The sequence below is a fragment of the Cygnus olor genome, chromosome 16 (assembly GCF_009769625.2).
Source record: "Cygnus olor isolate bCygOlo1 chromosome 16, bCygOlo1.pri.v2, whole genome shotgun sequence".
Classification (NCBI taxonomy): Eukaryota; Metazoa; Chordata; class Aves; order Anseriformes; family Anatidae; genus Cygnus; species Cygnus olor.
The window spans coordinates 14,725,879-14,753,287 of NC_049184.1; the positions used below are offsets into that span (position 1 = coordinate 14,725,879).

General features: G+C 51.2%; 2 protein-coding genes and 1 long non-coding RNA gene across 8 annotated transcripts in view; all 3 read right to left on the bottom strand.

The window, feature by feature from the left end:
• Positions 1 to 100: 100 nt before the first annotated feature.
• On the bottom strand, positions 101 to 4,969 carry LOC121078972. The gene is made up of 2 exons (XR_005824813.1): positions 1,262 to 4,969; positions 101 to 748 (listed from the first exon to the last, which is right to left on the bottom strand). It is a non-coding gene; the product is annotated as an uncharacterized LOC121078972 (long non-coding RNA).
• A 4,533-nt stretch (positions 4,970 to 9,502) lies between these two features.
• On the bottom strand, positions 9,503 to 21,035 carry TNFRSF6B (TNF receptor superfamily member 6b). Its single transcript, XM_040575390.1, has 5 exons — positions 18,396 to 21,035; positions 15,342 to 15,522; positions 14,474 to 14,852; positions 12,184 to 12,381; positions 9,503 to 10,286 (listed from the first exon to the last, which is right to left on the bottom strand). Exons 1-5 carry the CDS (start codon positions 18,419 to 18,421, stop codon positions 9,994 to 9,996), a joined length of 1,077 nt encoding a protein of 358 aa, XP_040431324.1. The 5' UTR covers positions 18,422 to 21,035; the 3' UTR covers positions 9,503 to 9,993.
• Positions 21,036 to 21,716: 681 nt separating this feature from the next.
• RTEL1 (regulator of telomere elongation helicase 1) overlaps positions 21,717 to 27,409 on the bottom strand; it is a 47,486-nt gene continuing 41,793 nt past the window's right edge. For 3 of the 6 annotated variants that reach the window (XM_040575379.1, XM_040575378.1, XM_040575383.1), the window contains exons 34-36: positions 27,051 to 27,239; positions 26,411 to 26,514; positions 21,717 to 22,667 (exon numbers count right to left, since the gene is read on the bottom strand). In XM_040575379.1, the coding sequence (XP_040431313.1) occupies positions 22,596 to 22,667; positions 26,411 to 26,514; positions 27,051 to 27,239 (365 nt within the window). In that variant the 3' untranslated portion in view covers positions 21,717 to 22,595. Of the gene's footprint in view, positions 22,668 to 26,410; positions 26,515 to 27,050; positions 27,240 to 27,409 lie in introns of those variants that run through there. The other 3 variants (XM_040575382.1, XM_040575381.1, XM_040575384.1) reach the window with 2 other exon arrangements.

Sequence of the window (27,409 nt, forward strand, 5' to 3'; positions counted from 1 at the left end):
GGTTCACTTCTGGGTTATGCAGATGTCAGGTCTCACCCCGCTTGCCCTGTCATCCCGTCCTGCAGAACCAGCAGACATACCAGGACAAAGCAGACATAGCTTCAAGCTAAATCCATCGTTTTATTTAAGGCTCTGGCCAGTACCAGCTATTACAGAGCACATTGCAGAAGCAACACAAAGACATTTATGGGGGGGGGTACGTGCCCCTGGCCATATTTGCTACTCTTTGCTAAGCTGAAATCAGCCTATAATACTGGAGTGGACTTAATATCCTTCCGAGTGCTCCAGAGCTGTTTTATTTCTAATCTAGCTATTGTCTTTTCTTCCTAATGATCTACTTCTGTACTGCTGACATGTTCTATAACATCACTTGTACACATCTAGCACGTCCACCAGTTCAGCTAAGGTAAGGATCAGCCTTTACACATTACAGATAGTGATCTCAAACAAAAGGATTTTTTTTATGAGTCTGGAAGTTTGCTTCCCCTTGGCAATGATGTTTTAGATGGACATGAGACTGCTGGGTTAGTCCTGAGTTCCAGAAGAATGTGCTTGTAAATAACTATGAGGTTTGTGTAGTTGTTTATGACCCCCCATTGTGGGTTTACAGTTAAAACAGTCCTTGGCTAAAATCCTGGATCAAAGTTCCTAAAAGGTTCTGACTTTGTTTAGGCACTTGCTGAATCAGGATCATGGGACTTCACTGCTGGGAAGCATTATTCAAGGAGGGAACTTCTAAAGGGATCTGCTAAGAAAAAGAAAAGAGTGGTATTGTCACTGGTCTTCATCATTATCCCTTCAAATAATCAGTTAAATAAAAAATCCGATTAATACAGACGGCATCTGACAGGCAGCCACAGGCAGCAGTGCCCAGGCATAGAGGGGAACGGGTTCTGCCTCTGCCTGCAGCTGTCCTGCCCAGCTTTTCTCAAAAAAAGCACAGTTTGCCTTCAGTCTTGGGCCCATTTTCAGAGACTGAAAGAAGTGACCCCCGAGTATTTGTCTACGGGTTTCCCCAAAACAACCTGGAGAAGTGACAATCAAAAAAAACTGGCTGAACTGGCCCTGCCACGGAGGCAGGGTGTAGACTGGATGCCCTCCCTAAATCCTTCTTGGCACAGTTTGCTATTAAAATCTGGCTCAAGCCTGTTTCCAGGGAGGTGAGAGGCAGTGGAGAGCTAAAGATAAGAATAAAGGATAAAGAATGCCAGAGAAACTACAGCAGGTGCTTTTTCACACTGGAAACTTGTAATTAACTTACTTGAAGTTGGAAATCCCAAGCGAGACATTCCTGGTATATAACATACATGTTGCTTTGTTTGCCGGACCTCAGGCATTTCCTGCAGCATCGCCCCTCAGTTTTGCTTCTTGTGCTTCTCAAATACGTCAGAGTTGTTTTACTGCTCCTCTGGTAAAACCAGCTTCCGTGACAGCTACTGGGGGCTTTCCATTAGTTTCTGTAGACATTCTTAGGCTTTTTTTTTTTTTTGTATCCAAAACAAGTTCACAAGAACGTAGCCCCAGCCGTCAGTAATGCCTGCTTTCATACCGTTTCATCTGCACAGCTTAAATCTAATTGTGAGAGCCTTCACCCATGACACTCCTTGCCTCAGAAGCGAATGCAAATTATATTTTCTGATGCAAGCAACTCGATATTAAAGTAACTGGAATCTCGTGTAGGAAAATGACTGAGGACTGGCGCACTGAACTTGGACAGACAGCACAGTTTGCAACGTCACTGGGGAAAAAGTGACCCACATTTCTTCCGTAAGCTAGGTTCTTATCAGACAAAAATGAGGAGGATTTGCAATGACTTACTCAATTGTGGAATTCTGCCTGACATTTATTTTGCCTGACATTTATTCTTAAACAAAAAAAAACAAAACACTTTCTGGGCTTAGAAGGAATCTCCTCATTCCTAGTCAGTTATGCTGTCTTTCCTCAAAGCTGAAGGCTGCTGATTCTGAACAAACCCCACGTTTCCCACATCTTTTTTCAAGGATGTCAGGAGCACAGTAGGAACCGACGCCTTTGCAGCAGTCTCCCCTTTCCCACAACCAAGTCTGCACATGCTACCAACAAGTAATTGTGAAGATGAGGCAGCAGATGTATCTGCTCCAGAAGTCACAGGTTGGAAAAATCCTTTCCTTAAAACAAAATCCTTACTGGAAGAACATGTGACGTTACTAACACTCCTAGCTCGTGAGTAATGCCATCGCTTGGTGCATGGCCATAGATGGCACTGGCTTTCCAAAGCCATTCAGGAGCGTAAGGCTTGCACATCTCCCTCCAGCCCCCTCCTGCTGCTTCCTACGGTTCCTGCAGTTCCTTACAGACTTGCCTGGTGTCTGATTTTCGGGCAAAGCAAGCGGCTACACGGGTGCTGCAGTGAGGCTGCTCTGCCAGGGGACGTCCCAGCGCTGTGAGTGGAAGCTCCAGCACACCAAGCATGCCTCCTTCACCCAGAGGGATGGCAGGCTACATGTTTTACAGAGCCACAGATCTGTTTGGGCTGGCAGGGCCCTTAGAGCCCACCCAGCTCCTGCCCCTGCCATGGGCACGACCCCTCCCGGCAGCCCCAGCTCCTCAGGGCAGCCTGGGCCAGGGCCTTGCCATCCTCAGAGGGAAGAATCTCTTCCTTGTACCTCATCCAAAGCTGCCCTCTTGATTTAACTGCTACCCCTTGTCCTATCATTACACTCCCCGATAAAAAGCCTTCTCCCAGCCCTCCTGCAGCCCCCTCAGGCCCTGGCAGGCCACCGTCAGGTCACCCCGGAGCCTTCTCTGCAGAGGGCTCCAGCCCTTTGACCATTTTTTGTGGCCTGCCTTTTGTTTGGAGGCACTAATTCCACGTTGTTCCAGCGTAGCCTTAAGAAGTCTGTTTCAGTATATATTGTAAGGACTGCTCCAAGGACAAACTGCAATCACCGTAAGTTTCAGTGGGTCCTTCAGTGTTTTCCTGAAGCAGAAACCTGCAGGGTTCCCTGTGCTCTGGTTCAGTTCCCAGCCAAGAACTCCTCCAAGTCCTCAGAAGTCAGCTAACCCGGCACTGCTGCTTCTGCAGCTTTCCTTAAGCAATGTTTTTTTGTGTCACAGGCTCCCCAAAAGAATGGGTGCTATAAAGGGGAGTAAGGAATTTGTTGCCAGGAACAAGAGTTACAAGGAGCACCTCCTCGCTGCCTCCCCGTTTAAGCAGTAGCATTCAGAGGAGCACACCAGCAGCCCCTGTATTTCTCTCTGGGATTTATGGGGTGCCCCTGTTTTGTGAGCAAAACCCATTGCTCATTGAGATGTGCTTTTGTGCCCGGGCAACAGCCAGGGGTTATCCTGCCCTGGTGAAGGACCGTGCTCCCCTGACACTGAACAAGGCTCGGTTTTAGGTCTCGTATTTGAGGTTGTGTGCAACACCCACGTCCAACGGACATCACGCTTTTGTCAGCAAGCCTTTGCACTGGATTTCACCTCCTGCAGAGGGAGCAAAGGAAGCTGGGCACCTGTGGCGGGGGGAGGACAACAACTGGGCTGAAAGCACCGAGCGCCAACAGCCTCGTCCGCAGAAGGATGAAGCGCTCCCAAGTCCGCACCCACATTGTCAGAGCAGTGGAAATTTTGACAGCTCATCTCTGTGCCATGAGAAGAGGCAGGATGACAAGATATTCCATGCCCCAGCCTAGGAAAGACTTAATAAGTGGATGAGTGCTGCCGCTGTATCAGAGGGCAGGGGATCTCGGAGAAGAGGTGCTGAGTCACGGGCTCGGAGGCTGGTGCGTCGGTGTCACTCTCAGGGCCCGACGTGAAACCGAGGGGAGGAAGAATTTGTTTTTGCTCTCATCAGGTCGGATCTGTTCCTTGAGGCTCAGAGTTGCGAAGTGGGGAATGCACACGGGCTATTCTTATCTGCTGAGTTCCCCAACTAAACACTCCTCGGTTTGCTTCTGGGAAGGACAAGCAAAGTCCAATAACACCTACGAACCTCCAGCATTGCGGAAGGAAGTAGGGACAGAAATAGAACCCAGCATCGGGGAATCTGCTCGATTCCCTGATCACATCACATCAGAGTGTGTCACTGAGGCTGGGCTGACCTCTCCGAACCTTAACCTACGCTTTGGAGTTGAGAATACCCTGCAGCCCGCGAGCCTGAGAGCAGCAGCACGCCGGCCACCCAGCGCACGTCCCGCTGACCTCATGTGCCTGTAGAGATAGCTGGGAAGTCATCGTTCCCTGTGCTTCCATAGAAAAATGACCAAGTCTCCCGGCTCCACTCCCCTGGCTCACAGCTAAGTCACAGCACAGCTGGAGCTCCGCTACGGCCAGAGCAGCTGGGAAAGCCCCAAAGCGAGCCGGGGTCATGGCTGGCACGGGGTGGGTGCGAGGGCCGGCACCCAGCGGTGCAAGGGACGGCAGCGGGGCGATGCCAGCTCTCTGGCTCGTGGTACTGCTTAGTCATTTAGCAGTGGGCTCCCTGGTGTGGTGTAAGCTGGAAAATGCGAATGTTTTTAAAGGCTAAGCGAATAAATGGTTTGGGAAGACCCCTGTTTTGTGTTGACCTGGAATGTAGTGTATGAAGCGCCTGTGGTTCTAAGCAGCGAGGGTGTTGTGTAAGGATGTTATAGCTGTAGTCATTCCAAGCTTTCTGACCGTGTTTCCCAGAAAACTGATGTAAGCTAAAGGCATCAGAAGGCTTACTAATGTATTCTGTTTTTATTCAAGCTAAGAGGAGACAGTGCCCAGACCAAGACCTGAGCGTTACGAGCTAAGTACCTTGGGAACAAACAGGGGATCCAAACAATGGCTGAACAAACAAGGAATCTGCTTCAGATGTGACCCTGTTTGCTGGACAAATTCCTGTAAGTGACCTCCTACAAAGCAAGAGGTTCTGTAAAGGACAATTGTCCTCCCAGCACCTGCTTGGAAGCTCGCTGGAAATGAGTGAGAGCTGCAGCACTGCACTCTGTAACTGCTGCAAGAAACCAGATCCAAGATTTCTTAAAAAAAATAAATGTTATGCAGATGTTTCTTTAGCTCCCTTTTTAGCTATTGACTCACTGCTGCAGCACTGTCTGACCAAGTCTGCTGGGTACTAAATACTTGCAAACAAACAGCTGAATCCACCTAAGGAGAGCATGGATGAAGCCTGTCACCTGCTCTTGATTTACATGGCAGCAGGCAGCAAAAATTTGCTTTTTGGAACATGTTTCCTGCAAAGATTCCTCAAACAGCTTCAAAATGTGGAAGCTGGGAAGCTCGGTGCATTCTCCAGTGGGGAAAGACGGGGCCTTTGGGGATGAAGGCAGGTGGCTGGGGGGCGAGGGGAGGTGCTGGGGGAGTGAGCCCCTGATCCCCAGGCCAGACACAGATCCGAAGTGGGGACCCTTTGGCAACACCTGTGAAGTCCTCAGGCTGCCAAAGTGCCTGAGCTTCTTTTTAGGGAGTAATATCAACATACCAAACTGTTTCCTTTTCATTAACTGCTTTCACATTCTCATAAAAAGGATTCCTCAGACAGGTTTCGGTTTTGGTCAACACGAGGCAAAAATTCTCGTTTCATTAAATGAAATATGAGGAAAAGTGAATAGGTGACGGGGTTCAACCTGGCTCTGGCTGGCTGGGGCTCAGCAGGTATGGGGCTGGCTCCTGCCCTTAACTGGGGGGGCCATACAGCCTGCTTGGTTCCATGTGTCCAACCAGCCCAGGCTGGGAACAGCTCACAACTGCCTTGCCACCTCTCATTCAGTCTTTGAGCCATCCCACTTTCAGGAAGCTCCTTGAACACAGAAAGGAACAGAAATTATAAACTGAGAAGGGAACAAAACTGGGGCAGAGGGATGAAGGGTGACCATGTGTGCCCGAGGCTGGCGGCACCATGACCAAGGTGCTCACCAGTGACATAGAGGGGGGGTTGGTACAAGCAGGGATGATTCTTCTGTCTCTCCTGCTTATTTTGAGACCACCAGCTGAAAGCTTTGGGGGGCTCAGACAGAAACACGTGCGGGAAGATCTGCACCCATGTCGTGGTCCTCAGAGTCATGTTCTTTGGCACCTCGGGCCAGGTACCCCTGAGGAGCATGGGCTGGTTGGCACTGCAGCCTCCGCTCTCTCTGCTCCTGCTCTTCAACACGGCCAATTCCTCCCCCTGACACACCTGCAGAGCTCAGTCCCACCATCAGGACATGGCTCCACAGAACCACCAGGCACAGCGAGGGATGGTGCTCAGCAGGGAGAGCGTGGGCGTGCAGCGGGTGATTACCATCAGGAGAAAAAACCCTACGATCAAAAGAAAAAAAAAAGATGCATACTTTTAAAAGAGATAAAATCAGTGCCTCTTTGGAATCGCAGTGGGCAGATTCAGAGGCGCGTGGTATGTGTTCACATTCCTCACGTCCTCTCCCACGGGATCTGGGGGGGCTCAGCGCATCGGACAGAGGCTCCAAGGGTTGAGCACATCCAGCAGGAGGGGATGCAGGGAGCAAGAAGCCACCTCCATCAGAAGCAGAATGTGGGGAAATTGGCAGGCAGGAGAGTGACTTTAACCAACCTGTGATTTGGTTGGAACCCCGGGGCCGGGGCCGGTTGGTGTCTGTTTTGACAAGCAGGATTACGAGATCGCCCCGCTCCCATTCCAGCTGCACACCTCCAGAAATCCCCCCGGGTTTCCGCTCGCGCTCCCAGCCACCCTCCCCGCCGATGTCAGGATGGAGGCCAGCAGCGTGTGACCTCACTAGAAAAACTCCCACCGACTCCTTAAGCTAACATTAATCATCCACCCGGCCCCGTTCCAACCCCCCCCGAGCACCAGGCCAGCACACACAGGGTGCTCCTCTTGCGTTGGAGCCGAGACGTGTTCGAGCCGCTCCTGTGGTGAGCAAGTAGGTTCCTGCAGCGGGGCTGCGGGCTCTGGGCCCGTGAGTCAGTGCCATACCTGCCTCCAGCGGGACCACGAGCCTCAGCACCGTCCCGCGTCCCGTGTGTTGTTTCGTGTTTTTTTCCTGTTTTAAGTATTTAACAGTATCGGGTGATAGGGAAGCCCTGCTCAGAGAACGGCATGGCCTCGGGGTTTTTATGGAGTGCTCGCGGTGTTTGGGGAAATTGTCTTCTGTGTGCTAAATATCTGAATCATCCCTGGGGGAGAGCTACGTCCACATTTAAATGTTACCATGTACTCATCCTTGGCCACAGCTTATGAGGAAAACAGTCATTTAAATTACCAGGAAGAAGAGCGCTTGCGCTGCCGACTGTTCCTCTTCTCTCTCTGGGCTTTGGAAACTTCAGTGAAAACCGAAGGGGGGGTTTTATCCTCTGCGTTATTTCACCTTTGTGAGTAATTACATTTAAGGCTAGCACCTGATGGGGTCTGCGCCTGGTGGTGGGCAGCAGGAAGCTGGTGTTATCCGGGCATGCAGGGAATGCTGCCCGCTGTGGCACCACAAAACTCGTGCAGGATCTTACAACAAAACAGATTTCCTGGAAACTGGCCCACATGCACGTGCTGGTGCGTTTGGACACTGTAGTAAAGGTCAAGATTTGCCAGAAAAATCCCACGCCACCACATTATCTGCGAGCCCACATGAGGAGACACTTCATCATGCAGCAGTTCTGACTAAATCAGCATGAGGCTCAGCAGGGAGGGCTCATGCTTCCCATAAACAGCCTGGAAACGGCCCCGGTGCCTCACACACACTGCCTGCCTGGAAAATATGCGAAGAGATGCTGCAGCCTCCCCATGCTGGGCTGGCACAGCACCAGCCAGGTCAGGGCACCCCAATGGGGCAAGATCTACAACACCGGGGCGTTCGGAAGGTGGCTGGGAAGAACAAGAACCAGGCACCACACTCATGAGCTGCTGGGTGGTGCAGGGCATCCCCGGCCTCTCCCAGCCCCTGGAGCGGGGCGGTGGGAATGGAAGCGTGGATCTCATTTGATGCAGGTAGAGTTGGCACCCGGTGGCTCATCGTCCTTGGCCTGCAGCCGTGGAGCAGCAGGGAACAGTCCACGGTCTGGGGCCTTGGGGGTGAGCGGGACGGCTCTCCTCGTGCACCTGCACACGGGATTTTTGCAAGGTTCCTGAGGTCTTGCAGCCCTCGGGGTGACAGCAAAGCTACATAAGCAACTGCTGCATTTGCTCTATTGGAAAGGACAAAGGGTTTGTGCAGACAGAACAGTCCTGGTGTCCAAAAAAAAAAACAAAAAACAAAAACCAGACAACCCAGAAAAAAAGCCCAACTCTGCACCAGCATTCAGCAGGAGGGAGCTTCCCTGGGCTCTGCTCCAGCCCAGCGCCGTGCAGCCTGCATGCACCAGGCCCACTGCTCTCACATCGCTCCCCATGTTTCCGCAAGGAGGTGAGGGCCCGGGGCTGGACGCGGCTGGGGCTGAACAGCTCGGCCCTCAAGCTGCTGGCGTCTGCTCCGACCTGGCCTCACACGGAGCCACGTCACGGCTTTGAGAAGCAGGAGCCCGGGGCCCAAGCTGGCTGCCCTCTGCGTGGCCGTGCAGCTGATGGAGGCCAGATAACCATTACCAGCTTATTTTCCGTCAAACACACGTTTCAGGAGGCCGGGGTGGTGAGGCCAGCACAGGGAGGCAGGGAGGCCGTTCCCTGCCACCTCTGGGTGCTCTGAACTGTCACAAGACCTCCACGTCCCCGCACGGGGAGCCCTGGGTGCCGCCGCGGCCTCCTCACCTCTCTGCCCAGCGCCTTGACCAAACGCCCGCTGCCAGGGGCTCAGCAGAAGTCACACTTGGTTTCTGCACAGCAGAAGAGCCACGGCCGTGGACAGCAGCAGGGAGGCCAAAATCCCCTCCCCATCCCTTAGGGCAGCCTTCCCCTCGTGTGGGAAGCGTGGGGGCAGTTCCACGCAGCACGTGTTTCAGGGCGCTTTGAACAGCTACGGGATGGGGGAGGATTTTCTGCTTTTGAACCACAAACTATTCCCGGCAAGCACTCAGTTAAAAAGAGCCATAAAAAAGCCAAACTTGTTGGAGGCGGAAGATGGAGGCTCTGCGTCATCACCGCTACGGGGTGGGTAGTGCCTGACAGGGTCACCCTTGGTGATTTCCCTAAGTGACATCCCCAAGGCTGAAGGAAGAGCCCTGTGGTCAGCAGGCACACGTGGGCCACCGTGGGGACAGACCTGGCTGTGTGGTGACACGGCTGCGGTGACCTGAGAGGTGTGCCCGGTCCCGGACCCGCTGGAGGTGCGAATCCTATTGCAGATGGCCCCGTTGTTCTGTGTGCAGGGTCACTGCCTTTGCATCGCTGTTTTGCATGCAGCGCTGCTTTGCACATAGGGCTGTTTTATGCACACAGCTGCTCTGCGGGCAATGCCACGCTGCATGCAGTGCCTTTTTGTGTACAGGGTCACTTTTTGTTAGCTGCTAGTGGTGCATGACCAGGGGGTGAGGCACAGGCAGAGCAAAGCAGAGGCAGAAGGCAGAGGGTGGGCCTCCCAGCACTGCCTCTCCCCTCCAACCGAGGCCAGAAAAGGACTCCGGTGACAGAAAATCATGTAATAAAATAACTTCTTTGGTTTGTTTCTTTAGAAAACATCTCACATACAGTATAAAACCAGGTAGTTCAGAAATAAATTCAAAGCCAGCTGTACCACAGGCTTCAGGAGTCTCTTCCACCCCCTGCGCCTCAAGCAGCCAACTGCTTTCTCAGAGCGTGACGAAAGCGAGTCCTCTGTGGGAAATACTGTTAAATAATTACATCACAAAACCAAAACCACACACTTTAAAGCTAAGCCAGAGAGTAGCCTAAAAGAGAGGACCAGGCTTCTCCCTCCAGAAACATGACCCTGGTGGCGTTTGTCTTCGGATGAGCTGGGACCCCCCGGGGCACCTCGCAGGGCTGCGGGGCCGCGCTGTGCTCGCCCCTCACTCAGCTCTGTGCTGCATTTCAAGTTAGTTTTTTGAAAGAGTAATAAATTAATGAAGCCACAGTAAAAAACAACGACAAAAAGGAAGAAATTTTTAAAAAACCACCCTCAGAGTTCAGTCCATGTTCTCCCTAGGAGGGAGAAAGCGCTTCCGCACCTCCCTTTCTATCGCATGCAGCTTGGTGGCCCGCAGCGCCTCGAGCAGCTCCTTGGTGACTGCGGGGTTCCCCTCCTTCAGGTGGGTGAGAAAGGCCCTGAACTTCTCCTGGATGAGCGCCTTTTTCTCTGACACCTGCTTCCTAAGCGAGCCCTCCAGGATGTGCTGCAGGCGCTTCAGCTTTTTCGGGGAAATGTTCTGGTACGCCACGAAGTCGATCATGGCTTGCTCACAGTCCTCGTCTCCTGGAGCTGGGGGGAGAAAACCACCTGCAGGTTAGGGGGAAGGTCGCCGTGGGGCACCAGGAGAGCTGGTCACAGAGTCCCAGCACGGCTGAGGTGGGAAGGGACCTCTGGGTGCTTCTGCTCCCATCCCTGCCCAAGCCAGGCCACCGGGAGCAGGGCACCCAGCATCATGTCCAGGAGGCTGTTGAAGACCTCCGAGGAGGGAGACTTCACAACCTCTCTGGACAGCCTGTGCAGGGGCTCTGTCACCAGGTCGGAGCAAGGGACAAACAGGCAGTGCCACCAAGCCTCTCCACAGGTGGCCGTCCTGACCTGGCACTGCTCTGCAGCCCAGAGCCCGGCCAGGGGACCCGCTCACGGCCCCATTCCCAGCCCCAGGAGGCTGCTCCAGCAAACGCCCAGAGCCGCTGCGCAGGGAGAGCATGACCCAGTTCTGTGCCAGTGCAAACTGGTCACGCTGTCACTGGTTATAGTGGGGCAGGCTGCTCTGCTCAGACACTCTTCCGAACTTGGAAGCTGCATTTCATTATTCCAGCAACTGCCTTGCAGCAGAGACATGCAAGTGCTCACATGCCTTCCCTGCCGGGTGAACTCACCCAGGGAACGGGAGCTGGAGACACCACCCCGCTCCCATTGCTCATGACTCTCCTTGCCCTATAAATAGCTCCAAGCCCGGTCCAGACGTGGGTGCCGTTGCTCGAGGCAAGGCAGCGCACACGTGCTGCTCACGCAGCTCTCACCTGGCTGCCCCCCTCCCTCCTTCCCTCGCTCGGTGCTCATGCCGATGGTGGAGATTTCCCCTCACTTGCTCTGGCACAAGCCCAGGCACAAGCCCAGGCGCTTGCGAGGGCGGCCAGGCGAGAGCTGTGCCAGCTGCCGGGAGGGAGAGAGCTGGAAGAGAGGAGCTCCCCTCCCACGCTGCCCGGGGAACGGCCGCCCTGGCACAGCAGGAGCAGCTCTCGTACCATGGGAAAGGCTCGCTGGCACCCGCTTCGACCTCGTCTCCCTGTACATCAGCTGGGTGTTTGGGATGGAGCGGGTGGGTGGGTGGAAATGGCATCCTGCCACCCCCCACCCACAGTTCCAGACCCCCGAGATAGCTTGCATGTGAAAGGTCACTTAAATGAGGGTGCTCGCTCCCTGTACCCATGGGGTACGTGTTACGGAGCAGCCCCCAAGAGCCAGCCCATCGCTCTCTCCCACTCCTTTGCTATAACTGAAGGCTCCTGCCCCATCATCAGCCTCCGCTGAGGTTCAGCACCACATCGTGCTATCACCATGACCCAGCCCACACGTGCCTCTCCTCTTTCATGTAACAGGCCAAAATCCAAGCCACGCTGTGGCTCTGCTGAGCCTTGTACTCTTGCTCCACTCGATACGCACGAGACAAGGGTCAGGCTGCAACAACAGCTTCCTGGAAACAGCCCGAAAGCCTGGCAGGAGGGCAGGGAGGTGACAGCGGCTCCACCGGCGCACCCTTCGTCCCGTGCCTGCCAATACAGCTGCCAGTAGCCGCCGCCAGGCAAATGACCACCGCAGCTGCCCATGCGCTGCCATCCCCGGGTAGCAAAGTCACTGTCGGAGCCCAGAGGGTTTCGCTGCCAACCCTTTGTTCCCGGGGAAGAGGAGCCTGCACGTGCGCCAGCTGAGCCGCGGCTGTTGCCTAAGCCCCACGCTCCGTCCTCGCCTGAACCTGACCTGCAGCTCACCCCGACAGGGAGGACGGGCTGTGCTTCGCGCCCTGTACTTGAATCACAGATCACTCTGTACTTTTACAAAAGGTCCTTGGCCTCACTTTGCACCTATGTCGGAAAAGAAGCCAGGAAGTTCGCTCCCACCCTGTTCCTGGCATCTCCCCCTCTACCCGCAGAGAACCGGCACCAGCTCGGCCGGCCACGCTCACCTGGCCCCTGGGTGCTGTTGCTCCTCCCGTGCACCCTGCAGGAGGTGCAGAGGGTGTCGTGGTACTCGTTTCCCTGCACGTTGGTCACCTTCCCCTGCTGCGCGCAGTCCTGGTGCGGCTGGCACAGCTCGGTGCTGGAGCTGGAGGAGAAGAAGCCGTGGGGGCACCTGCGGCACTGGGTGTCCTCGAAGGGGGTACCTGCGGGGGGACACGGGGATGTTAGGAGGCGCCTCCAGACCGCGCATCAGGGCATGAGATGGAGCAGGCAGAAGCACCTGAAAGCGTGCAGCCAGCTGCAGGGCAAAGAGCAATCAATGCTTGTCCCAACCATCCTCAGGCAGCGATGCCAAAAGGTTTCGGCAGGTGCTGGGAGGAGACGTTGTCCCATCCGCCGCTGGAAGGAGCCGCCGGCCTCGTGGGCCACCGCCGCCAGCTGGGGAGGCCGGGAGCTGGCTGCCAAAGCAGCCCTTTGATTCACTGCAGGCTGGGAGGCCGCCGGCCAAGTGAAAGTAAAACTTGCTGAGAGCTCAAAGGCTCTGCTTGGTTTTGCAGTGCTGCAGTTTCCCAGCAAGAGCTCGAGGCCAGAGCCAGCGCCGCATCCCAAGGGTGGTGCCGTGCTCATGGGATTGCGCCCAGGCTGCCCTCGCGCTGCTGGAGGGAACAGCCCGAATGGGGGCAACGTCGGTCCCCGTTTGCACCTCCAATCCATACAGCTAGTCAGGAGCAAGGCTTCTATCATGTCCCAACCCCTGCTTTGGCTGTTAGAGATGTCCCAGCCAGCTCAGGTGATCCCAGCACGTCAGTCACAATTTGCAAATGGGAAATCCAAGAGAAGCAATGTCCCCAGAGGAACCCTGCCTGGACCACAGAACTCATCCAGCCCGAAGGCCAGCGAGGTCTGCCCACAGCTCTGGAGCCACCGCTCCGAAGTTGCCGTGTCCACGCTGACGTCCCCCTGCGCTGGGATCCCCGGCCAGGCAGGAGCACTCGCAGCCCCAGCTCTCGGCCTCCCCACGCTGGATGCTCTGCCCTTCCTGCAGAGCCATAATTCCCTCCACAGGAGGCCATTTGCAAACAAATTAATCGTAAATCATTAAAAATATTGCTTCTCCTCGAATGTCCCAGCTTGCTCACATAACTCCTCAGACCCACAGCCAGCCCTCCAGCCTAATTTGATGCGTAAGGCAAAGGATTTTCCAGCGTTGTTTGGAGACCTAGGTCATCTTTGCTGAGTCACCGCATTTTGTAACGCTGACGTCCTACAGGGAAAACTGAACCACGAAACTCAACCTTAATCATTGTCAGAAGACCACAGGTATTCCTCATCTAGCAGCTGAGCCTGCAGCTCTCCTGTGTCACACATGGAAGGACTCCAAAAGCCTCAGCTTCAAAGCATGAAGTAAGGCTCCTGCTTTTGCTGATCTTATTATGCTCAGTTGTGGTTTCCAGAGACCAGACACTGGTGACTCATGGGAGAGTGAGAGGAAAACATATGCCTGCACGTAAGTTGTATTTTTAGAAGGCGTATACACAAGCAAATTAAGGCAACCAGGGGACCAGACAAACAATGGAAAAATAACTCCCCTAAAATGCTGTGACTCACACCTTGCCAGGGGATAGAATCGGAGACTTGCATATCTCCCCTAGAAAGAATTGCAGTAAGACTCATGTAAGTGTCCTGGCACCCTTCCCATTTATCTATTTTGTGTTTTAAATGGAGCCCATCCAAATTACTCAATAAAAACCACAAAGCCCAGCTCCAGAACTACGTACGTCCACCAGCCCTGCTGTTATATCGTAAACAGCCCTTTTTAGTCCAGGTAATTAGCACTTCCAGCTCCTTGGCTGCCCGCCAGCACATGCCCAGCGATGACAAACCAGCAGCAGCCACCAAAAGCTTTCCACCTGCTCGGAGCCCATGCGCCCAGGCAAGCTGCTGCGAGAGGAACCGTGAATCACTTCCCAGAGCTGGCCGGGTCTGCCTGCGGCAGCAGGTGAAGCCGGCAGCTCGGAATCACCACATCCCTCCTAAATATGCTGCTGGGGTGTGCAGAGGCAGCAAGGGAAAGCGGGGTAAAGCCAAGCAAATCTCTCCCCAGAGCTGGCCATGAGCGGTTTCATGCACCTGCAAGGACAGCGCTGCGCTGCTAAGCAAAAAGGGAGCGAGACAGACTGCAGGGAATCACTGGCTGCTGGTTTTCTCCTTGTTTTTTAGCTCCAGCAGCGATCTGGGGATGCGATAGGAGCCCCGCAAGCACGCGCACCGCTGCAGTCATGCGAGGATACGTACCCGCCTTCACGACGCCGGAGCCCGGAGGGCACTCGGAGTGCCTGATGCAGAACTCCATCTCCGAATAGTAGCCCTCCTGGCACTGGCACACTCTGTTGTGGGTGGCATTGCACTGCTGCACCTCCACCTGCTTCTCCTCGCAGATGACGTTGCAGTACCGGCACTTCTCCAGGTAGTTCCAGTACTGCGTGTAGTGCAGCTCCGGGCAGGGCTCGCACACCGTCTGCCTGTCCCTGGCGCAGTGCTGTGCCACGAAGGTCCCCGGCGGGCACTGCTGGCAGGTGAGCTTCTCGTTCGTCTCAGCATCCCTCCACTGGTAGGTGGGTTGCAAGCCGGAGCCCAGCTCAGCCAGCAGAAGGAGGAGAGGGGCAAACACCCACTGCAACACAGCGAGGAGCTGTTGGCCTCTGCCCGTCCTCTCGCAGAGGCAGAAGCCACAAAGGCGCCCGCTGCGTCCCCACTGCTGTTACCACCACCGAAGCGGGGCTTTGCTCTCCCACCTGGTGCTCTCCCCAGCCCCGACGGAAAGCAGCAGCGGGACCCGGAGCCCCCCACCACGTACCCGAGCATCCTCCCCAGACACCTCCCGTCCCTCACCAGCCCCTTGCTGCCTTTCAGTACCGCCAGCAGCCGCAGCCCTCCGTCCTCCTCTGTTCCCTCCAGGAGGCTCCCAGCTGCACGGGGCGAGGTCCCGGTTTCCCTCGGCACGTCGGGAAGCAGCAGGGAGCTTCCCCAAACCCCTGCGTGCTCCTCGCAAGCCGGGAGCCTTGCCCCAGACTCGGCTCCGAGGGGGAGCACCCGGAGCCCCGCTCGCCCCCCGTCCCCTCCCAAATCCTCCTCCCCCCCCAGTCCCCCGGGGGCACCTTACCCGGACCGGCCGCCTCAGCCTCGGCGGGTGGGGGGCCAGCATGGCACCGGGGGCTTCCGAGCACCGCGACGAGAAACGGGGCCGTCGGAGGGGGGGGGGAGGGGGGTCTCCAGCGGTGGGCGCGGGGGTCAGCGGCTCCCCGGGGGTTCCTCGGCTCTGCGGCACCGGCCCCGCCGCCCGCCTTTAAAGAGAGAAGAGGCTCGGCTGCGGGCTGCGGGCTGCCGGGACGCCCCCACGCCCCCCGGTCCCCCTCCCACCCCGGTCCTCCCCCGGCTGCGGGGGGGGGGGGGGGCCGGCACCGCCCCGGTCCCATCTCCACCGCCCCCCGGTCCCGGTGCCGGCCCCATCGTTACCGCCCCGCCCGGCTCCGCTGCGGGTGGCGGGCAGCCGCTTATAGGCGCCCCGCCGGGGAAGACCCCTCTTTGCTCAACGGGAACGGCTGCACGGCCCCTCCGCCCTGCCAGGATCCCGGCACCGGTACCGGCACCTCCACCGGCACCTGCCTGCTCCCGGTCCCGGTCCCGCTCCCGGTCCCGGTCCGTCCGGCGGCTCTGCGGGTGCCAGCAGCGTCCCCCAGGAGCCCCCAGCCCTATTTACCTGCCCGAGCGAGGAAGCAGGTGGGGTTAGCTCAGCTGCAAAGCTCTCGGCGATAAGTGCAGGCTTTGTTCTGGGTTTGCCGGGGGAACGGCAGGGAATTCCCCCGGGGACGCTCTGTTCCCTAGATGTAAATGCGGGGACGACTTCCCCCCCCCGCCAGCGCCGCGGTTGCCGCTCCGCTGCGGGCACGGCTCGGTCCCCATCGGGCTCCGGGTCCCCTCCGGGCTCCGGGTCCCCGCCGGGCTGAGCCCGCTGCCAGCCCCGCTCCGAGCCCGCACTTGCCTGCAGCGGGCTCACAGCTCGGGCTTTCCCCTCTCGGAGCGCTGCGGATGACAATCCAGCTCCCGGTGCGATGCTAAAACCCAGGCTCTTGCAGGATTGCAGCCCCCAGCAGGAGAGCAGGTCAGCATCTCGGTGTCTCAGGGGTGGCACGTCGCCCTGAGTCCCCGACCCCAAGGATTTGGTGGCGGCTGAGCGCAGCCTTAGTGGTGCACGGCTCAGCAGAGCCACACACACGGGAGCGCGGTTGCTGGTGCCTGCTGGGCGCTGCTGCTGCTGGAAAACATCAGAAGCGGTGGACTTTGTCCCCCTGCCCTGCCTGGGAGGCAAGAGCACACCACCACGAGTGCTCCAGGTGCTGACACCATGGAGAAGAAGCTCCCGGTCCCCCCATTGCTCGAGTCCCCCTGCACAACAAGCACAGGGGGGAAGCGAAGCATGGCCTTCACCTTCTGGGTGCTGTGCACCAAGGTTGCCCCTCGCTGCAACCCCGGAAAGCACAGCAAGCTCCGTCCTGGAAGCCTGCCTTCCCCTTTCCCCTCAGACACGTTCTCTCCTGCCAGGAAAGGCTGCGAAGAGGAAGGGCAAAGCTGCCAGTGATCACAGATAGCTACTTCAGAAAAAGATGAGCTTTTTTCCTCATTTTTAAACTTTCCACCCAATGGAAGCAAACACCCCCCCCCCCCCCCCCCCCCCCCAAAGCACATCCTAAGGCACAGAGACTCACCGGGAAGTCTGACTTTTCTGCGTCACACCCCCTGTAGTGGCACAGTTGCCCCCTGGCCTGCTCCCCTGGCCTGCTCCCCTGCCTGCCCCTCAGGCCCCTGGCTCTCAGTCGGGACCCCCCAGCCTCCCTGTGGGTGCTGCGGGACCCCCACCTGCAGCCCCCCTGTCCTTCAGGCTGCTGGGGGCTCAGCAGCTTTAACAAACCCTGGGTGGCTCCGAGAGGGGCCCAGCACCGCCCGTACCACCTCCGTGACAGCAACAGTGAGAGCAGCGAGCCACCAGCTGTCTCTCGCTCAAAAACGTGTACGTAGTGTCTTAAGACACTAAGCAGTCCACAAACACAGTTGCTTAATGCTCAACCATCTCCATGGGGAGACAACGAAGGGGCTAAAACATCCTCCCGGCAGCCGTTTTCTGTGGAATTCCTGTTTACAGACTCGTTGCTCCCAGGTCAGGGCTGAGAGGCCTCGAGCCTCCACTGCAGTGCTCGGTACAGTGCCTGCCCCATGCTGGGGCTCTGAACCCATTTCCCACCATTGTCTCAGCTGCTGTAAGGAATTCCACTCAGGAATACAGCTTGTTTACAGAAGCAGCCCAAAGTTCTCAAAATAGGCTTCTCCAACATCTGTCACAATCTGTATTTTTCTCAAGCACCTCCCGTTTCCATAGATATCCTCTGCAGTGTCACATAGCCAACGCCACTAAGCATTTCTGAGCATCGAACACCAGACGTTCCACAGAATTGCAGAAAAAAATAGTTCGGAAAATTTTGTACTCTGCCTTGTGCTGGGAGGTCCACGAACGGTGTTCCTTACAGCTTTAGAGTTGCGTTACCCAAATGACGCATACAGGTCTGAAATGCAATCCTACAGAGGAGCATCTGCTTCTTCTGCAAGAACTGGGATCCTTCTGCCCCCGCCTGGACACGTATTTACACACAGACACATCCAAAAGGTGCACTAAAGAGTCGCTTGTGCTGCATCTAAACCAGGTGCACACGGTTAGAGGAGGGGAGCCGAGAGCTCCTGCCCCAGTCCACCCCAAAACACCCTCTTCCCCCACCAGTAGCCCAAAGAAAGAGGCAGAATTTGACCCTCAGAGGCTCTCCAAGCAGGCATTCAGCAGTAGTCAAAACCGCATCACGTACGCTGCCCCCCAAAAAGCAAACACGAAGTTGCTGAAACACACCGGGGAGTTAAGGGGTTACAGTGCAGAAGTCAGAGGATGTGGGGGTTTTGTTCCTCAGGAGCCAGCAGCCAAATGCGTTTGCAACCCCATAATTAATATTTGAAATAGAGACAAAAGCTGTCACCGACTTAGCTCTCAGCTCCTGCACTCCTCTCCTGGGTGGTGAAGCCGCTTGGGTTTTGTTCCTAATGCCACAACAGATCAAACCTGCAAGGGCTAACCCAAATCTACGAAGCAAACCAAAACAAACTAGTATTTTATTACCTGGAAAGAGAAGCAAACTCCAACATTCAGAAGGAATCTAAAGCTCCTTTCCGCAGGATCAGCTTCTACCCAGCCTGGCTGCAGAAAAACCCATGGCCAAGCTTCTAGCCTAACTCAGGCGAGAGTCAGAGGGCTCAAAATTTGGGTCAGGAAGCGCCGTTCAGTGAGAGCACCACGTGCCGTGGGCTGTGCTCGTGTGCAGTCTGCCCAGAACAGCGATGTCCCTGTCATGGGACATGCTACAGCTGGGTTTAATTTTACTGCGGGTTTATCTCAGGCACGTGTAGTGCCCCAAAGGAATCCCAGTGATTTCTAATGCCATTTGACACAATCTCCGAGCCAAGGGCTATGGGGGCTTTGCTTCATTAGTGTGTATCATCTCAGCAATTACGTGTACCAATGAATTGCAGATTTCACTAGTTTGGATCAAGCACGGAGTCCCACGTTACAGGTTAGCCAGTAGGAGAAGCGAGACCTCCATCTGAGAACAGCCTGGTATTTCAAAGCGCAGCAGCATTTCCCTCGCGTTTCCTTTTCTGGTGGCCAGAAAGCTGAGCTCAATTTTCCTGTCATGGATTTCGCGTGGTTCCTTGGCTTGCCATCTGCCCTCTTGCTGACACATCTGGACTTTTCCAAGAAACTGCAACAGAAATCAGATCACTTGGACTTTTGCAAACTTATGAGTTGGTTGAAATGATGAACAGTCACACCGCAGCACTTGTAGAAGGGTTACTCAAAATAGTTTGAACAGCTTTGTTTCTCATGCTGCCTCCCTCAGCATTCTGCCCAGATTAGAAAACGCCACGTTAACACCCTGTGCCATGCCGCTGGTGACGAAGCAGCGTGATAACCTGTTCACAGCTGTTATTCGGATGTGAGTGAGTCGCTGGAGGTGGGAGGTCTGGGATGGCATGCTACGGGAGTCCCCGTGTGCCGTGTGATGGATGCAGCACGCCCACAAACAGAAAGTAAGCCGCTTCTCACCGTACCATGTGGCAGCACTACCAATTCTTTCTGTTTGGAATTTAATAATGGCAAAAATGTGTCAGGTTGATTTTCTTAGAGAGGGGGATACCATGTCCAGGAGGCAGAAACGGCTTCTCCAGGCAATCTCTTCCTGCCAGGGGGACGAGAGTTTGGTGAAACAAGGACCTCCAGTTGCTCGTTCTCTGTCCCTTCTTTTGCTTGACCAAGGAACCTCTGAGAAGGGCTCTGTGGGATCACTGCCTGATCAGGGGAAAGCTCAGCTCTGCTCACCACTGCCTTCCTGACCTGAGGAGGTATTTTCGAAAAGGAATACAGCATCATATTCTCATGGATTTGGCTTCATCGGTGTGTCGTTTCACACGCTTGAGAGCTTCAGGACACACGGAAACATTGGTTTTTGTAACTACTCTTGCAAAATTGGGTTTCTTGCTAATATTCAGAGAAAAGCCTGAAAAGCAAGGAAATGCCTCACTCTCTCTAAGTAGCCACTTACCAAAGCAAAAATACAATTAATCTCTTTCCTGATGAGCTGGTTGTTTTGTTTCTGTTCTGAATTCTTTCAGCTTTATTTAGGAAAAAGTGTGTGTGAGGCAGGGGGTTTCAGTGACACACCACTAAAATTGAGGACAGCTAAATAGTCATAGCACTGCAAGGCAGGGGTAATAAAGAGATAAATATCTACTTCCTTCAGGATGTGTAACTCTTGTGTCACTTGCTTCCCAAAACCAGAAAGGAGTGCCCAGCATAGGTTTTCCTTTCCACGAACAGTCAGTTTGCATCAGTTCCTCTCACCATATATTAACATGGATATTTTACTAACCAGTCCTGTTTTCACTTTCTGGACATCATAAAATAAGGTACTAGCTCTGTCTCTTCTCGTAATTTCAACTTGTTTCAAGATGACAAAGGACTGCTCTCTGCCTCTCGCAGCACATCCTGACAGCTGGTTCCTGGAGACCCTGCTCTACAAGGAGTCAGGGGAAGCAGGGATCTTGGGGGGAGGAAACGGCACTAAACACGTGTAGGAGGACCACACTGGGGTCATGGAAGATTCAAACTGACAGAACTGTTAAATTCTGTCGTTAAAACATTAAGTAGTGAGCAGATAGACTGCAGACGAGGACAAGCTTGTGAGGGAGGGCTGCTCTAACATCACCATTATGCGCGTTACATTCACCTGTCCTGCTTGCAAGAAGGCAGCGGCACAAAACCAGACTTCAGAAGCTGGTGCAATGCAATTCCCATGACACAAGAAAGCAGCCGAGTTTCATAGCTCTGGTCACCACTGAACACTTGCACGCTCTCCTGTGCTGTGGTTTCCCTCCAGTGGCATAAGCACTAAGTTGCAGTTCTCCCAGAGATCTTTGTAGAGTAGACAAAGCTCTGAACTATCTTATTTAATAATTTCATACTGGTTGCAGCTCCCAGCCTTCACTCACCTTTCAGACTTCCTAGTCCACTGTTTGCCCAGGCCTAGAGCACATGCTGAGACAGGAATCCAAAAAGAAGTTGCCGGAACCTGCTCAGAAGCAGCCGAGGGGGTTGCACTGCATGGAAAAATCAGATGGCCCCAAAGCTGCTGGGAGCAAAACATTAGCATTGGCCCAGTCTGCTTTTCCTGAGAGCCTTTTTAAAAAAAAAAAACACACACACACCCCAAAAAAAAAAAACAACGAAAAAACCACCCACACACTTCTGTAATACAATAGTTATTGCTATACTTGTTAAATACTCTGAGTCCTTTTAAAGGACAAGAGTTTAACATTAATTATGCCTTCTTGACACTGTATCTCCAAATCTTTTTCTGTTCATTTTTACCACATTATATATGAACACATAGAAATCCTGTAATTTTTCCCACTTACATTTGGAGTATCTAGGGCTTTTTCTGCATTATTTGTTCTTGTTTTCAGAGTTTAAAACAGTATCAATAGTGCACTGAAGTAATAAACTAAATAAAAGTATTTTGATCATCAAGAGAATGTGATTGTTAAAATTATTTTATTTCATTCTTAAATAGAGGTAAGTTTAGAAATTTCTCCATGAGGATCAACAGCTCCACAACTGTAAGATTTGAAGTGTCACTAGTTTTGAATTCTATAACTGCAGGAAACAAGAATCTTTGAAATTGTTGTTAAAATATGGCTCACCTTCCAGTTTTAAGATATGAAATATTTATATTAGTTTTCCAAAATTCCACTGGTATGAAATCTGCCTACAGGCTTAGAAAAACTTACTTACAGGGGCCCTGGGACTCTGCTGCCATTGTTCTTCTATGTGGTTAAACAAATTAAAAAAAAAAAAACACACAAAAACAACCAAGACATAAAAATGGTTTTATTTATAGTTTAATTAAAATAAGATACTGATACTTTTTTTTTTTTTTTTTTTTTTTAAAGTTAACTACTTATTCCCACTACTCACAGAGAGTGGATGTATCAAGGATTTTTTTTCTCATCCAACTTCTTTTGAATATTAAAGTCAATTAGCTCATTTTTCTTCTTGGAAGGTAAAGATCAGATAACACAGGCACAACACGAGTATCAGTACTAAGCATAAAACAAAACCTCCATAGAAGAATATTTCCAAAAATTCCAGCACTATGGAAGTAAGTCGGTCTTTGGGATGCACAGCAGGCACAGGGGAGCATCTCTGTTCACAATCTAACCACTGGAATTTGTTTTAAAACAAAATCTTCCTTTCTGTATTTTCTGCTGTTGGGAGACAGCAGCTGCTGATGAACACCAACAGAATGTGAATCACTTCTTCTAGGAACACCACTGTGGTAAGTCTTGGTAGTCTGGCCTCTGGCCTGGTAATGTAGCCAGCTCAATTCCACTGTAGTACTCTTGTAGACTTTTTCCAGGAACTGGTGTTACCTGAAGGGGCCAACTGATGACAGCCTCCTCCAGGATATAAAATTTGGTCTAAAAGAAGACAATAGAATTTACAGGCTAAAATAAGATATTCACCGTTTTAATCCCAGCACAGGACAATACTGCTTTGTCTTCTGCCAGTGGTAAGAGAGACGGAGACCTTCCAGACTTGATCAGATTGTAGGAAAATATTACACGTTTTGGTTCTCAGCCTGTAATCCAGACTCTAGGACCAAACATATTTAAAAGAACCTTCATCCAGCTTGCTTTCAGCTTGAGACTCAGAGTCCAGTCATTTATTTCTGCTGAGAAGTACTTGCCCTTTCTGCTGGTGAGATTATAACCAGAAGAAAGCTTGGGTTAATCGCTTCTTCTTCACATCACTGAAGCATTGCGGGCACCTCTTCATCTATAAAAGTAAATGAACAAAACGCCTAGATTATATATTAACTTTCTCTGTCAAGTTTGCAATTGCCCAATATGAAATACAAGCCATGCTCGTCATTTGATAGTCCTTAAGATACTATATCTACTATTTTTAAATGCAGTATTACCACTCAGCCACTTATTTAATTGCTAGTAATAAATGGAGGAAAACAAAAAAGCTGCTCAGTAAAGTAGCAACAAATTTTAGAGCAGTTGTCTCAGATTAATTATAGCTGCAACATACCTGGAAAACTAAGATACAGGAATAAGGAAATATAGAACCTGCAAGAGCTGTTGTGAAGTACTTGTTGCCAGTAAATCCTGTAAGATCATGCACAAGTTCCTTGAACTCCTGCTTCCTCTGGCACAGATGAGAAGGAAGTGGGCATACTAGGACACCACTGATACATGGGGTCAAGATTTTTGCAGACAAACGAAATAAATGTATTTCTTCATCCCACCACACACCTTTCTCGTTGAACAGCAGAAGACTGGGTATGTGGCCAACCACTTCTTCACCCAGGTTTCAGTTTCTTTCTACACTAATCTTAAAAGTGCCTGGCCTTTAGCCATTTGGCCCATGAATAAACGACGTGTTTAAACATCGAAACACAGCAACAGGCCTCTGCACAGAAATCTAAAACCAAACAAAGCGTGTACTAGCACACTCCATGCGATGCTTTCCCTAACACGTTGAAGATGACCTACCTCGCACCAGCACTAATCTCTAATGCCCCTCCAACTGTCGTGACTTCTGTCTGCTCATCCAAAAGTTTCGGATATATTCCAAAACTTATTCACTGCACTAAGCTGTTTCAGTAACATAAATTGGAAAACAAATTTGCAAAACCCAAGTCATTGCATTTTGAATGACAGTCTGTTAGTCACTTCCTCGCTAAGGCACTGAAGTGAATTTGAGCTGAAGAAATGTAGTGAGTAACTTGTCTAAGATGAGTTTGTAAATCCAGCCCAGTCAGTGTTGATAAACCTCTGATACCATCGGATGAGAGTTCAGACTACAGACACAACCTGTCACAGAACCCAGCCATTGCCATGAATGAAGTCAATTGTCTGTACAATGAACCAGTGTGTGGAAAGAAATGAGGACGGAAGTATTACGAGAAGGTTCTTCTGTGTTTGGTTTCAGGGGAACATGGACCAATCTTCCTCTTTGCAACCCTGTGTTCTCCACTGAGCCGTCTTTCCCTTTCTTCTACACAACTAGCAGAGAATACACTTTTGCCTGATCATCAGTGGAAATGTCTGTCTGCATTGGTCTTAAGGTAATACCCAAGGATATTTGGCTTTTCAGTAACCAAACTACACTTGAGTCATATGAGAAACAAGCTAACATTACTTATACTGGTATATACCACTAAATTATCACTAGAATGATATTTCATGAGTAAGATGAGAAAAAGTGACAAGACCATATAGTTTCATGATTTATACAACAAAGACTATAGATTGTCACTCATGCTGAGCCTTGAGGGGTGCTTGAACTGTAGAAGAAAAGGCCTCAGCTGGTGAGAGGATGCTTCTTGCATCCCCCCCCCATAACAGTTTGTTGTTCAGAGCAAGAAAAACATTATCAGAAATGCAGATTTTGATTTATGTTGTCTACAGAGGAGGCAGGTGGATCCAACTACTGGTGTATTTAGAGAGACAAAAATTCCCAAGGTGCACTTACGAAGGATGGGATATCCACAATGAGTTTTCTTGAGAACTGGAAGAACACTGTGTTTGTCCCTTCTAAACAAGCGGAGCATTAAATTGAACTAACAAGAAGAGGTTCAAAATGACAGTGAAGAAAGGAGATGGTTCTCCACATAACACTTCACTAAGCTGTGGAAGTGTCTGCCATAGGATATGGATGACAGATGTTCATTTGTCTTAAAAAGGAATTGGACACAGTGATAGAAATCCATCAGAAGCTTCTTAATATACAGAAGCTACCTTTGGTTCAGGGAGCTCTTGTGCTGCAAATAGTTTCAGGGCTGAGAGATTACTTGCAAGAATCATCAGTCATGCCATGGTTCTTATATCCTCTCCTAGCCATCCTTTTTTGGCTGCTATCACAGACAGGATGCCGGATTGGATGTACCTTTATCCTGACTCAGTATGTCTGCTATTATGCTCTTATGATTTGCTCTAAACTGTCTCTCTTCCTTCTCATCTTCACAAATTCTAAGACTCTATCACTCCAAAGGGCTGTGGTATGCTACCACAAAGCAAAACTCTGATTCATCTTGCTAAGGAAAACACAGACCTGCCACCATCTGGTACAAATGTGGGAAGAAGTTTCACTGCAAATAGCAAGACTGTTCAGGTAAATTGCAAATGTGGTAGTCGTAATGAACGACCCATGGGGAATGACTCATTTCCCCTAACAGTTTTGTACTGAATACCTGAAATACAGTTTAATCTAGCAGGTCAGACAGTTTTAATCCCCAGCCTAAGAGGTAATCACAAAAGGGGCGATTAAAAAACTGAGGCTGAGCAAGTCCTGTGATTTATCTATGAGCTATGAAAACGCACATCACTTTGGGGATTAAGGAGAAAGCCAGACCTCAGAATTACCAACTTTCTCAAGATGAAAATCATAGTACAGCAGTACAATTGCTTAATATAAAATAGCTCTAGTTCTGTGATTTCTTAAGCTGACAAAATCACAATTACAAGTTACATCTTACTGGCAAAAGGAATGAGTTCTTCCCCAGGCGTTTACAAGATAGATTTTTATGGGCTGAGACAGCACAGCAACCTCCCTTCTTATTTCTAAGAATGTCTAAGAATGGGATTTTAAATGCTTGCCTAACCTACAAACTCCCCAGGGATCTCATTCTGCTCCTCCGCCAGCTTGAGTCTTGAGCAGCAGAGATTATAACCGCACGCTAGTAAAATCCTTGGCGTGACTCTTTCTACAGTTGGAATCTTTTCTGAAGGACAGTATGTTGTTCATGAAGCAGCAGATACTGATAGTCTTTCTCAGAAAACTGCCGTTAGAACATCAATATACAGTTAGCAAAACCTAGAGAAAGAAAGAAGGGCCAATACTAGAAGTACTGCTAGCTGTAGAAGTGTCATTAATTGTGAGAAGGGCAGACATAACTTAGGAATTAAAGTAAACTCATTTCAAAGATTAAGTGCCCTCAGGATGCAGAACTGACACAGCAAACAAAGACCCCTTCTATTCAAATCAAGAAAGAATATGCGAATGCTTCTGAGATCCAAGACAGCGTGGCAGCCCTATTATATTTTGGCAGAAAAGGAACAATTAAACTAAAGGATAACACAGGAGATATTTAAGCATGAATTTGCATCATCTCACAGTAGCATCTTATAGGAGGTTTTTAGATTGCAAAAAAATATGAAACTAAGCAATAAAATAATGGTTCAAATGTCAAAAAAAAAAAAAAGAAGTTGACTCCACAGCCTGTTGCCTGCATAACTCTGGAGGGAAAACATTTGAAGGTAGCTCAGGAGGAGCTGCATCTGTGTCAAAACCACAGCGTAAGGATGAGGTTTGCCTCCACTAACACTGCAGAACATGGAAAAGGAAGATGACAGAGGAAATGCTCAAGTGGTAAAACTTCCATCAGGATTTGGGTGTCCTCTCTGTAAACACAGGAATTCCGTTTCCACAGCTGTCCACACAGTTCTCTTGAAAAGCACAAGATTCCCTAGCAGCTTCGGGAAAAAAGTGAAACTAATAAACAAGATAACCTTTAAGAACTGCTCCCAGCATGTTTTGCAGCGAGTGAAGGCACAGAATGGACATTTAAAAGGCACATCATCCTCAGATTTGCAGGCAGAGCACTGGTATCTTCCTAGAGCACAGAGAGAAAGAGAGAGAAAGAGAGAGAGAAAAAGAGAGGGGAGAAATGACTAAATTTCAGTAAGCACCTGTGAAATTCTCATGCATGTGTGCTTCCAGTGTGGTCCAGAAGCCAATGACCATGAGTTTTATGAAGAGGTTCCTGTATGTTAATAACGCAATACATGGCCCTATTGCATTATTTCTTTCATATGACCTCATTCTATCTCTCAGTGCTTCAGAACCCCATTTAGAAACTGAGGTTACATCCTTGCTTTACAAGGAAGTTGTTGAGAAAAATCTCTAAGTTCTCGGGAAACTATTACATCATTGTGATAAAGACAGCAAAGTACTTTGATATAGCAGAAGCAAGTAGCAGAAAGTACAAATTCTTCTCAGTAAACCATACAAAACATTATTGCACCTGTGCAAATACAGGCATGAAACAATCCTCATTTAATAGAACATCAACATAATTCTCAGTCCTATAACTTACCCTAAATCCTGAGAATTAGGGAGCTGCGTCTAGGACATCTCATCTATACTTACCACACTCTGGTTCCATCTCTAGGGGAAAGAGAGGTACAACTCCAGAGCATGTGGGTGCTCTCATGTTACTGGTTTCTTTTGAATCTTCTTCAGTCTTTGGCAATTCAAGTTTATTTTCCTGGTTAAAGCAGAAGGAGGAAATCTCTCTCTGAGTTTTCTCTGGCACCTCACTCTTAGGAACAGTGGCATCTGATCATAAAACAACGGCATACAATACAGTGTAACGCAGAACACAACATACAGACTCTACAAAAACACAATTAGCAGTAAGTTCAGTAAGTTCTCATTGTAGAAAAACAACTTTTTTTTTTTTTCTTGGCTAAACTGATTGGCAACAGAAGTTTCTGATATTACACAAC